This window comes from Marmota monax, unplaced genomic scaffold, assembly GCF_021218885.2.
Source record: "Marmota monax isolate L192 unplaced genomic scaffold, Marmota_monax_Labrador192_F-V1.1 WCK01_AAM20220418_F8-fsc00225, whole genome shotgun sequence".
NCBI lineage: Eukaryota > Metazoa > Chordata > Mammalia > Rodentia > Sciuridae > Marmota > Marmota monax.
Window position 1 is genome coordinate 748,855 of NW_026694524.1, and position 13,994 is coordinate 762,848.

The 13,994-nt window shown below is 37.0% G+C and overlaps 1 protein-coding gene across 1 annotated transcript in view; it reads right to left on the bottom strand.

Moving 5' to 3' along the window:
• Positions 1–128: 128 nt before the first annotated feature.
• Positions 129–13,994, bottom strand: part of Krbox4 (KRAB box domain containing 4) — a 29,710-nt gene continuing 15,844 nt past the window's right edge. Inside the window, exon 6 of the mRNA XM_046420203.2 lies at positions 129–2,012. Within this exon, the coding sequence (XP_046276159.1) occupies positions 1,978–2,012 (35 nt within the window). The 3' untranslated portion in view covers positions 129–1,977. The remainder of the gene's footprint in view (positions 2,013–13,994) is intronic.

The window sequence follows — 13,994 nt, forward strand, 5'->3', positions numbered from 1 at the left end:
AATTCATGTCTTCATACATGTACTTTGGATGATGATGTCTATCACGTTCCACCATCCTTGCTAATCCTCTGCCCCCTCCCTTTCCCTCCCACCCCTCTGCCCTATCTAGAATTCATCTATTCCTCCCAAGCTCCCTCTCCCTACCCCACTATGAGTCAGCCTTCTTATATCAGAGAAAATATTCGGCATTTGTTTTCTTGGGATTGGCTAACTTCACTTAGCATTATCTTCTCCAATGCCATCCATTTACCTGCAAGTGCCATGATTTTATTCTCTTTTATTGCTGAGTAAAATTCCATTGTGTATATATGCACATTTTTAATCCATTCATCCATTGAAAGGCATCTAGGTTGGCTCCACAGTTTAGCTATTGTGAATTGTGCTGCTATAAACATTGATGTGGCTGTGTCCCTGAAGTATGCTGTTTTTAAGTCTTTTGGGTATAAAACGAGGAGAGGGATAGTTGGGTCAAATGGTGGTTCCATTCCCAGTTTTCCAAGGAATCTCCATACTGCTTTCCATATTGGCTGCACCAATTTGGAGTCCCACCAGCAATGTATGAGTGTACCTTTCTCCCCACATCCTTGCCAACACTTATTGTTGTTTGTCTTCATAATAGCTGTCATTCTGACTGGAATGAGATGATATCTTAGAGTGGTTTTGATTTGCATTTCTCTAATTGCTAGTGATGATGAACATTTTTTCATATATTTGTTGATTGATTGTGTATCCTCTTCTGAGAAGTGTCTTTTCAGGTCCTTGGCCCAATTGTTGATTGAGTTTTTTTTTTTTTTTTTTTTGGTGCTTAGATTTTTGAGTTCTTTATATACCCTAGAGAGTAGTGCTCTATCTGATGTGTGAGGGGTAAAAATTTGCTCCAAGGATGTAGGCTCTCTGTTCACCTCAAAGATTGTTTCTTTTTCTGAGAAGAAACTTTTTAGTTTGATTCCATCCCATTTATTGATTCTTGGTTTTAATTCTTGTACTATAGGAGTCTTATTAAGGAAGTTGGAGCCTAATCCCACATGATTAGGGCCTACATTTTCTTCTATTAGATGCAGAGCCTCTGGTTTAATTCCTAGGTCCTTGATCTACTTTGAGTTGAGTTTTGTGCATGGTGAGAGAAAGGAGTTTAATTACATTTTGTTCCATATGGATTTCTAGTTTCCCCAGCACCATTTGTTGAAGAGGCTGTCTTTTCTCCAATGCATGTTTTTGGCGCCTTTGTCTAATATAAGATAATTGTAATTTTGTGGGTTAGTCTCTGTGTCCTCTATTCTGTACCATTGGTCTACCACTCTGTTTTCGTGCCAATACCATGCTGTTTTTGTTACTACTGCTCTGTAATATAGTTTAAGGTCTGGTATAGTGATGCCACTTGTTTCACTCTTCCTACTAAGGATTAATTTAGCTATTATGGGTCTCTTATTTTTCCAGATGAATTTCACTACTGCTTTTTCTCTTTCTATGAGGAATACCATAGGGATTTTGATCAGAATTGCATTAAATCTATATAGTGCTTTTGGTAGTATGGTCATTTTGATAATATTAATTCTATCTATCCAAGAGCAAGGTAGATCTTTCCAGCTTCTAAGGTCTTCTTTGATTTCTTTCTTTAGGGTTCTGTAGTAGAAACACCTCATTTTAAGAATGTCAGAAGGTGCAAGTGGAAGGTCCCAAGGTGGTGGTGAGGAGCTGTAGGGTGGGAAGTAACATGAGGACAGAGAATGGCCTGCCAGGCCTAGTGGTGGTAGAGAGGTTCAGCGGCTAGAGGGCAAGCCAGAGAAGCTGATGCTCTGGCGTAGCACATGGGTGTGGCCAGGGGCCGCCAGGTCCTCTTTGGGGTTGTGAATGAAGGCTCACTCTAAGCCGTAGGGGAAGCAGCTCTGGAGGTAGAATTTGTGGCGAGTTCCATCTTTTACTTGGGATGGCGAGTAGTCTAGGGCAGCTCACCCAGGCCATGAGCAAAATGGCACTTCACCCCACAGCAGCAGGTATTTGTCCAACTATAACTAGAAAAAGTAAATATTTTTAAAAATGAATCAATAAATGGGATGGAATCAAACTGAAAAGTTTCTTCACAGCAAATAATCGATAACATGAAGAGAAAGCCTACAGAATTGGAGAAAATCTTTGCCACCTGCACCTCAGATAGAGCATTAATCTTCAGGACATATATAAAGAACTCAAAAAATACACACGCAAAAATAACTCAGTCAATAAATGGGCAAAGGAAATGAACAGGTACTTCACATAAGAAGAAATACAAATGGTCAACAAATATATAAAAATCTCTACCAATTAGATAAATGCAAAATAAACCATACTGAGATTCCATTTCACTCTAGTCAGAATGACAATTATCAAGAATACAACTAACGTAAGTGTTTTTGAGGATGTGGGGAAAAAGGTTCACTCGTACATTGCTGGTAGGACTGCAAATTGGCGCAACCACTATGGAAAGCAGTATGGAGAGTCCTCAGAAAACTTGGAATGAAACCACCTTTTGACCTAGTCTATACTCAAAGGACTTAAAATCAGTGTACTACAGTGATGCAGCTACATCAATGTTTATAGCAGCTCAATTCATGATAGCCAAACTATGGAACCAACCTAGGTATCCTTCAACAGATCAATGGCTAAATAAAGTGTGGTACATATACACAATGGAATATTATTCAGCCATAAGGAAGAATGAAAATATGGCATTTGCCAGTAAACGGAGTAAATGGAGACTATCATGTTAAGTGAAATAAGCCATTTCCCCAAAACAAAAGGCTGAATGTTCTCTCTGATGTATGGATACTAACACACAATAAGAGGGGTAGAAAAGAATAGAAGTTCATTGGATTAGACAAAGGGGAATGAAGGGAAGGGAGGGGGATGAGAATAAGAAAGTAGAATGAATCAGACATAACTTTTCTATGTTCATATATGAACACAGAACCAATGAAACTCCACGTCATGTACAACCACAAGAATGGGATGCTAATTTGAATAAGTTATACTTCATGTATGTGTGTCAAAATACACTCTACTGTCATGTATATCTAAAAAGAACAAATTTTAAAAATGAAAAAAGAACATGTCTTCTAAAGAATAGTTATCTGCAGAATATGATATTGCTTTGTTTCAAAATCATAATGGGGCTGGGCATGGTGGTGCATGCCTATAATCTCAGGGACTCAGGTAGCTGAGGCAGGAGGATTGCAATTTTGAGGCCAGCGTCAGAGACTTAGAGAGATCCCAAGCAACTTAGTTAGATCCTGTCTCAAGACAAAAAAATTTAAAAAGGACTGGGTATGTGGTTCAGTGGTTAAGTGCCCTTGGGTTCAATCCCTGCTACCAATTAAAAAAATGCTGATGGGGTGTACTGTGACTTACACTTAGGGATTTTACAAAGGCTCCATACATCATTTTTATCTGCCATAGATACATAAAGCACCACATAGTATGCTAGGTCATAAGGCTAAAGATATAGTGTGCATGATAGATCAAACCAATTTAAAAGTGTATTCCTGCCAGGCATGGTAGCACACTCCTGTAATCCTAGTGGCTCAGGAAGCTGAGGCAGGAAGATCACGGATTCAAAGCTAGCCTCAGCAATTTAGCAAGGCCCAAAGCAATTCAGCAAGACCCTGTCTCTAAATAAAATATTTAAAAGGGCCCTTGGATTCAATGTTAAGTGCCCTTGGATTCAATCCCTGGTACCAAAAAAATAATAAAAATAAAATAAAAGTGGACTCTTGTTCTGGACCACAGTAAAAATTAAAATTTGCAAATTTGTGTTATTCAGTAAGTGGAATGGAAAGCATGGTAAAATGAGGTTTATGGAACCTAACAGAGAGTGGTTTCTTAAAAGTATCATAGTTCTCTGTTGTAGATTCCATGGCCTTGCTCTAAAAATCTCAGAGATGCATCCTCATACTACATCTTTTCCCACCACTGACAGCTTGAACACCATAGGGCCATCCAGAACACATGATCTAAGAAATTACAGCCTGGGCATGCTACAGAGCATTTCCTACTCTAGGATCCACTCAAAGCTGGCAGCCTTCTGTGTCAACTGTTATATGGGCCTGAGAAGCATTTCTAGGAATATGTTACCTCTAGATCCCAATGCAGCTTACCTTAATTGTGGTAGTCTACAGTCATTCTCTAGGAACTAGCTGGTTTCTGAAGTGGCCAGAATAGTGAATTAAATATATAGGGACCACCATTCATTTTTTTTTCCTTTTGATATTTAATGGTGGCACTAATACCTGTCACCCCTAGGGTGAAATGTTGTTTTAATTTACACTCTTGGTTGGTGGGGGAAGGAGGAGGAAGATATTTCCATTGGTTCTCCCTACTATGAAAGATCTTACTGCACAGAATAAAGGACCCCAGGCAGAGAGGAATCCAACCTCCAAGTATGTAAATTTCAATTATGCACTTGGAGAATGGGGACATGATCACTGGGAAGGTTTGCAGATGCAATGGGCCACTATGAGTCAGATTTACACTGTATTCCATTTATTATCTGGACCCAATAGACCCCCTCTCTTACAAGAGGGCCACAATGATGCTTTGAGCATTTTATTATAGGTGCCAACTCAGAAAGCTGTGTCTAAAAGTTTCTGGGCATTCCATTTTCCCTAGTGTATAGTCACTCAAATAAATGTCATAGTTTCCTTTGGGGAAAAATGAGGGTAAGCATTATAAATGTATGCCTGCTACAATGTTGTATAATCCTTCCTTGAAGAACATGGGCAAATCTTGCTACAAATGGTTCTGGGTCTGAAGATTGGCTAGGATCTGGGAACTAAGTAAAGGACCCTCATTTTTAAAAGGAGGCAATTGCCCTAAGACTCCTGCTCTTTTAATCTTGACCTTTTCCAGTGGTAATATTAAACAGATATCCTACTGGATGCCCATCAATTTTATTTCCAGGGATGCCAGGCTTATCAGCAAAATTGACACAGGTGAAGGAAAATTAATGAGCTCGAGAGAAAGGGTTTAAGCTTTCAACATTTAATATGATATAGGCTGTGGCTTTTTCTAAATGTCCTTTAACAGACTAAGGAAGTTCCCTTTTATTCCCAGTTTACTGAAAGGGATTTTTTCCCCATGAATGTACATTAATTTTGCCAAATAATTTTCCTGTAACTATTGAAAAGATCATGTCTGTCTGTCTGTCTATCTATCTATCATTTATTTTGTAGTACTGGAGATTGAACCCAGGGTACTCTACCACTGGCCACACCCCCAGCCCTGATTTTTTTTTTTTTTTTTGTATTTTAAACAGAGGCTTACTATGTTGCTGAGGATGGCCTTGCACTTGCAATTCTCCTACCTCAGCCTCCTGGGTAGCTGGATTTACAGGCATGCGTCATCATGCCTGGCTTTTTTTCTTTATTCTACTGATGTATTTAATTAAGTTGAAATATAAATGTTAAAACAGTTTTACACTATTATAATGTAGCAACTCTGGAAATTAAATTCTCCCCTTAATTAAGGACTTGCTTTTTTTATAGTGGTTGTTTAGTAACTTTTCTAATTTTCTTTTGTACTAGGAATTGAACCCGGGAGTACTTTATCAGTGAACTACATCCCCAACCCTTTTTATTTTTAATTTTGAGACAAGGTCTCACTAAGTTGCTTAGAATCTTGCTAAGTTGCTGAGGCTGGCTTTGAATTTGCAATCCTCCTGCCTCAGCCTCCCAAATTGCTGGGATTACAGGCATGTGCCACTATGCTGGGCTTCTGAACTAATTTTTGATGTAGGTTTTCTTTGTTGTGTGCAGTTGCTGACATTTCTGTTCAGTTAGCCTAGCAGTGTTCTATTGGATAAAGATTTACTTAAATGCTTGAAACCAAAAATCTGTCTTTGCAGAGTGGCTCTGTGTTTTGGGGCACACCTTCACCATGTACCCAGGCAGTTTACAACTCTGTCCTAGGCTTGACATCCTGCTTGTGCAGAACTCCAAGGTCAGCAGAACCCCAAGGTCAGCCAAAAGTAAAAAATTAGTGCCTTCCAGAGCATGAACACTCCCCTGAGCATGTCCTTGGCATTCTAGTTTCCTGGCAATACTTAGGAGTTTTTGAAAATCTGTTTCCCAAAGTGTTTAATTCAGAAGGCTTTCTTCCCAAGCATTTTATCAGAATATTGTTTTCTTCAACTGTCATCTATTTCCTCAGGTAACAGGGAATAAAATATTTGCCTGTAAATATTTTAAACAAATGCTCTGCACTGTAGTAAGTGACTTTTGCATTTGGAAATTTCTGAAATAGGTAAAGATAAACTTTTGTAGTGAGTCTTCCATGAAGCCAGTAGACAGATTCTTAAGGATAATTCTTTACAAATGATGTCTATTTTGCTCCCTCTGTTATTGATACTGTGAATTCAGATTATCATTTTCTAAATGACTTCTGAGTCAGGGAGCATGGGATGGGACTATGGTAAGTTAAAATGTCACAAAGTTTGCTGTTTTTACTGAGATTCAGTTTTTTTTTCCTTGAATACATGCTTCTTCAGTTGCTACAAGCTATTTGTTTTATTCCTAGAATAAAAAAAAAGTTGCTAGTTTTGATACCAGATGCTCAGTCTATTCCCAAGGTCAACCCAATTACATGGACACGGTTTGGAGAAAAAGAAAAAAAAAGAAGTATTATTGCTTTGTTAGCAAAGGAAAAAAACAGGGGACTCCTTTCCCAGAGCCTGTAGTTCTAACTGCCAGAGGGAGACCGTGGACTTTTAAGGAGGAAATATAAAGGCTATGTCCTGTCAGGAATCATAATTCATTTTTATCCTTGAGATAGAGCCATTTCTTAGATTCACAGGTGCCAGCCCCAAAGTCTGGATTTCTTCATTCCTATGGTCAGTAACCAAAGGCCTAGGATTGGAAGGTTAATCTTGCTTCTCCCACGGTTAGGGACAGGGAGAGAGAGAAGAAAAAAATCATGTCAATTTTAAAATAAGCCACCACTGGTAGAGCAACCAGGGTTATATTCAAAGCATGAAGTGGACTCCATTATAGTCTTTTCATTAATTTTATGAAGAGGTAGTGTTTTAGAGTTCTTTATTATGCCATTTTTGATGACAATAAACATTTCTAATATTTGTCATTTCTTGGTGTGTTAGTCAGCTTTCCATTGCTGTGATAAAATATCTTGGAAAATAAAATTAAAGGAGGAAAGATTTAATTTGGCTCATTTTCAGTCCATAGTCACTTGGCCCCATCACTTTGGGTCTGTAGTGGCATAGTACATCATGGCAATGGTGTGTGGTGGAGAAGGCCTGCTTATGTCAGGGTGTCAGGGAAGCAGAGAAAGATAGGATAGGAACTGGGGTCCCAATAGCCTCTTCAAGTTTACTCCCCTAGTGACCTCACTTTCACTATGTTCCACCTCCCTAAGATTTCTCCACCTCTTAATAGTGCCACAGGCTGATGACCAAGCCTTTAACATATGGGCCTTTGGGGGACACTTAAGATCCAAAACATAACTCTTGATCTGTTTCTATCATCTGTTTTTACTTCTTAGATATGCAACACATTTTCTCATGTCTTCATTCTTTAATATCTGAATGACAGACATAATAAATTTACATTGTTGAATGCATCATTGAATTTTATATTTTTAAGGAGTATTGGACTTCATTCTAATAAGGAGTTATGATACTTGCGAATCAATTTCATTCCTTCATGCCTTAATTTTAGCATTATTAGGCTAGGTTTATGGTTGCCTTCACTCCAGAGCTCACGTATCCCCATTATTAAGACATGATTCCCTCTAGGAATTGATGGCCTGGGATGATTAACAAGAATTCTCCACTCTGGCACACACTCCAACCCCATGTGACCTCTGGAAACTGTTCAGTTATAGTTCCTCAATTGCTCTTTTCCTGGCCTTGAGAAGTTTCACTCTTCACATACTTAGCTAAATATTCAACAACAAATTCAAGGATCTCCCATGTACCTTTCTATTGCTCCTTCTTGTCAACAACTCCCTTCTTTGCAGTACAGTGCCCTGAAATTTCCAGCTGTCTCAGCCTTCCCAAACACTAATCTTTTTCCTCAACTCTGACCACCACACTCTTCTAGGGAGTGCTCCCCCACCCATCTCATTTTACAAAGAGCCTCTAGGCATAAAACCAGGGCAAGTGTGGGACTCATATCATTTGTATTCCTTTTTTCAGTTTTATAATACTGTGTTGCTTTTGTTTGATATACAGAAAGTTACCTCAAATATTATCATCTACTATTTCTAGTTGTTTATAGGAGGTGGGTAACTTGGACCTCATTACTCCATAATAAATGGAAATTAAATTTGAGGTCTTATGATTCATGCTTGGGATTCTCAGAGCTTTTTGATTCCTTAGCTTGATATCTTTCACTGGCTTTTCAAAAATATTTAACCATTGTCTCAATTATTATTCTGTCTTTAATATTTCTCTTCTGGGATCCCAATTATATATGCCTTACTTTTTAGCTATGTCACAAATGCCTCTCATAGTCTGTATTTGCATTTTCCTCTGAAATCAATCTATTGATCTGTCTTCAAATTCATGAATCCTATTTTCTGTTGTGTCCAATGTGGTATTAAAACCCATACAGTGGGCTGGGGATATGGCTCAAGTGGTAGCGCGCTCGCCTGGCATGCGTGCGGCCCGGGTTCGATCCTCAGCACCACATACAAACAAAGATGTTGTGACCGCCGAGAACTAAAAAGTAAATATTAAAATTCTCTCTCTCTCTCTCTCTCTCTCTCTCTCTTAAAAAAAAACCCATACAGTAAGATTTTGGCTACTGTATTTTTTAGTTGTAGCATACATACTTCATGCATTTTTAGATATTCCAAATATTTTTAAATCCTCCATCGTTTACCCATTTTGCTTTATTTTTGCCCTTAGCATGGCATTTAAAGTGCTTTGTAATTTCAGAATCAAAACCATCTAAATTTGCTTAATTAGTTTTCTGTTGCTGCCAAAACAAATTGCAAACTTAGTGGCCTAAAACAATATCTATTTATTAACTCAAATGTTTTGTAGGTCATAAGTTCAGATTGGTATAGCTGAGTTCTGTCCCACAAGGGGAAAATCAAGATGTTGGCCGGGTTGGGCTGGTATCTGAAGGTGTATGGGGAAGAATCTGTCTCTAAGTGCATGCAGGTTGTTAGCTAAATTCTGTTCCTTGTGGCTGTAGGACTGTGGTCCTCATTTCCTGGCTGCCTCAGCCAGAAGATGCTCTCAGATCCTGGAGCGCCACTACAGTTCTTTGCCATGAGATTTCTCCATTTCAATAACAGAAAATATCCCATGTGTTGAATCCCTCCAATCTCTGATTTCCTTTTGCCAACCAGCTGGAGAAAACTTTGCTTAAAAAAAAAGGTTTGTGTAAAAAGATTAAGCTCACTCAGATAATTGTCCTTTGGCCATTATAATAAAATATAAGTAGAGAAGAAATATCTTATTACATTCACAGGTTGCAGGGGATTATTGAAGAAAGAGGGGTCCTTTGAGATCATTCATTCTTATGATTTCAACTACTGCAACTGTTGTTAATTTTCTTAGTTGCATTTCCCTGCCTTTTCTAATACCTAGTAATACTTTTGTCTGTTTTTGTCAGACATTGTGTATTTAAAAAATATAGAGGTGGGCTGGGGTGTAGCTCAGTAGCAAAGTTTTTTCCTGGCATGTGTGAGGCCTTGGTTTCCATTCCCAATACTGAAAATAAAACAGAGGCTGCAGTTGGTTTTGTTTGCCTTTTTCCTCTGTAAGAGATAGAGTTAGAACTGATCACTACAATCCAATGAGGGCTGATTTGAAGTATTAAGACAACCCAGGGGCCGGGGTTGTGGCTCAGTGGTAGAGCACTTGCCTAGCATGCATGAGGCACTGGGTTCATATTCCTGGCACCACATAAAAATAAAAACCAATAAAATAAAGGTATTGTATCCATTTACATTTAAAAAATATATATATATATATATATTTATATATATATATATATATTTTTTTTCTATTATGTCCAATGTGGTATTAAAACCCACACAGTATGATTTTGGCTATTGCATTTTTTAGTTGTAGCATACATACTTCATATATATATATATATATATATATATATATATATATATATATATGAATGACAACCCAGCTCTTGTTCTCTTGTTCATCACTGTTCCTCGGGATTTTCTTCTGAATTTTTTCTTGAGAGCCTGTTGGTTCTGTCTCCTCAGACCTGGAAGACTGCTTGAGTTTTAGCTCTCCCCATAATTGGTTTTGAGCTAAGTTCTTATCCTATTTCACTATGACTGTAGCAGGCCCCTTCTTTTATTTGGACTGTTTCCAAATACAGTGGAACTGCAGGTTTCACTTTACCTTTCTGACTCAGCTTCTAAGCCTCTCATACCATCACAAATTCAGTAAATGTTCTATGGACAAAAAAAAAAAAAAAGACGTGCTCAGAGATCTTCTAGACTTATATATTTTCTGGAATCACTTGTGAATTTCTTTCCACCTGTATCGTTCATCAGCCTGAGCCAAAGCCTATCCTCAGCACACCAAGAATCAGCAAATGCTCCCAGATAAGATAATGGAAAGCACTTGTCAGCTGATCTAGAAAAACTACTGCAGCTGGACATGGTGGCACACTCCTGTAATACCAGTGACTCTGCAGGCTGAGGCAGGAGGATTAAAAGTTCAATTTCAGCCTGGGCAGCTTATAGTGAGACCCTGTCTCAAAAAAAAAAAAAAAAAAACGGCTGGGAATGTAGCTCAATGGCATGGCATCCCAGGGTTCAATCCCCAGTACCATATGTAAAAGCACTTCACTTTCTCAGATTTTATTTCATCTAGACCTCATTGTTTCTTCAGCTCTATGACTTTTAAATATGTTTTCTACTTCTCCCCCCACCCCTGTGCCAATTGTTGCAGCATAATTGCTGGCCTGGCAAGACTAACTACAGTATACATGGAAATGAAAGTCTGCTTGTTACTTTTTAGTTTGGAGCTGAAGATTGAACTCAGGGTCTCACATAAGCTAAGCATGTGTTCTACCACCGAATTATATCCCCAGCCCCATTACTTTCTTTTTTAAAAAACAAATTTCATACCTTTATTTCTTATTTATTTTTATGTGGTGCTGAGGGATCGAACCCTGTGCCTCACATGTGCTAGGCAAGTACTCTATCACTAACCTACAATCCCAGCCTGACCATTACTTTCTTTTTAAATGTTTAAACTCAAAATAAAAATGAAGAGATTAAATAACCAGATAGGATGTCCCCTCCTTTCTTCTATTGGGTGAGGTCTAGAGGGATGAACATTGTAAAAACCACGAATAACTTTCATTGGAATGTGAATCATAGATGCTAATGCTTGTTATACTGCTTACATCAAGTTTTAAGTAGAAATACTATGATTTTGTTTCATCTATAAAATATCAGGATTTGTGTGTGGTTGGAGATGTGTGTGGTCTGTCATTACCCTCCTTACTGAATAGTGTAGCCATGAGAATCAGAGGAATTCATTCCTGATTCTCATGGCAGCACCATTACACAATGTAGTTTTTATAAAATGAACAGCCTTTACTTACATAAACAGTCAATATTAAGAGATACTAACCACAGTGCACGTTGAGAATTAATGAGAAATAGTAGGATAAAAGAGGAAAAGAGAAAATGAGTATCCAGTGGCAATCACCAAGAGCAGAATGAAAAGGGCTTTGCCTTTTCATATGGGAATTTGGGTTTGCATTGGTTTGTTCTTATTACCTGTAGGACCTTGAATCACTCACTGCAGTGCTTCCCATCTATAAAATACGGTGGCTTATGATTTTGGTCACGGGATTTGGTGAGGATAAAGTGTAAAAGAAAGTATGAAGATGTTATAATTCTCATTGGAAAAATCACTCTATTGTTAAAATTGTGAGATATCCATTCTAAAAGGTGTATGATATATTCTTTTAACATTGAAATCAAACAGATGACCACATGGGAAAGTAATAAATATGTAAATATGTGCAGATATGTCAAAGTAAGATGATATGAGCAGAACAGAAAGTAGCAGAATAGTCATGTATTAAAAAAGAGTTCTGGATAGAAAAACATATGAGAAAGAAAAATCAGAAAACTAAGCAAAATATATTTAAAATAATTATTTAAAAATCAGCAATTCTAATATCCAAATTAACCACTATTAATATTGGAATGCATTTTTCTTCTTATTTTTCTGTGCCTCTCTCCACATACACATACACAAAAGACATAAATGCAATATAAATGCATATAATTTTTAAATTTGCCTATATTCACACAACCCAGATACACTGAAATCAAATAGTGCATATCATTCCCAAATGTCATTTTACAACACAGATCATAAAGTACAGTTCTGTAATCTTGAACATTTTCTAAAATTCTTAAAATATGAATGCATTAATGGCAGAATATTATTCAAATTTAAAAATGTATCAATACTCAATCACCTATCACTGGATATTCAACTGGCTAAAAATTTTTATTTCAATTAATACTGCTGGGCTTTGGTGGCACATGCCTGTAATCCCAGCTACTCTGAAGACTGAGGGAGGAGGATCACAAGTTTGAGGCCAGCCTGGGGAACTTAGTATGACCCTGTCTCTAAAAAAAAAAAAAAAAAAAAAAAAAAAAAAAAAAAATGAAAGGGATAGAAGGACATATTTCAGTGGTAGAGCACCTCTGGGTTCAATCCTAAATACTATGCAAAAAAAAAAAGAAAAAAATATTGCTCTTATAGAATCTTTCCTATAAATCCTGAACCTCCTATTACTCCATCATTAAATTACTTAAAATAGAATATAATGACTTTTCCTAAGAAAGGCATCCCAGAAGGCTATAAACTTTCCCCATAAGATATTTATACTTTTGTACTTATGATAGATAAAATCCATGGGTAATTGCTCCTTTTTGAGTCCCTTTTGTTTGGGGATCCTGCTAGCTCATCCCCTTTCAAACTAATCTATTTAAAGATTCTTGCCTTTTTTGGTTTTTGGTACTGGGGATTGAACCCAGGAGTATTCTACTACTGAGTCACATCCCCTGCCCTTTTTTCATTTTGATAGTCTGGCTAAATTGCTAAAGCTGACCTTGAACTTCATATATATATATATATATATATATATATATATATAATATATGACCTTGAACTTACTATATATATGAATATTCATATATATATATATATATATATATATATATATATATATATATATTAGTTGCTGATAGACCTTTATTTATTTTATTTATTTATATGTGGTGCTGAGAATTGAACCCAGTGTCTCACGCATGCCAGGCAAGTGCTCTACCATTGAGCTACAACCCCAGCTCCTGACATTGAACTTCTGATCCTCCTGCAGGCATGCACCATACCTGGTTCTTTTAGAGATTCTCTATTACAAATTAATCTGTCAGATCAACCAAGCAAGGATTGTTTTTATAGTCCTCCTGGAATATTTATACTTTCAAAAGGTTTATAGCATATTCACAAAGAATATGTATATAATTGAGTGTTTATATAATAATAAACCTGTGGTCTTTTCTATAAAGTGTATAATGAGGTATCTGACACATGATTTTCCTCACAGTACCTAGGAAAACTGGGCTCTTCAACTTATGAAATTGATAGCATCTCCTGAACATAAGAGCTCTGATATAAGATGAGATTTTCTTTCCAAAATTTCACTATATTCATAGTTTTGGCCCTTCATAAATTCTTTGATGAACAATATATTACAACTCATAAATGAAATTTATGTTTATTACATTCTTTAAATATTACAACATTGAGTTTTCTTAAATCAAATAAAGGCTGAGCAATATCTGAAGGCTTTCTGATATTCACTGGATTTACATGATTACTTTCAATGAATTATTTGATGCACAGTGTGTAATAATGTATAACTAAAGAATAGTTATTCCACCTGAAAGTTTATTTGTAGACTTTAGGTTTTATGTCCTGTGTGACTTCTCTG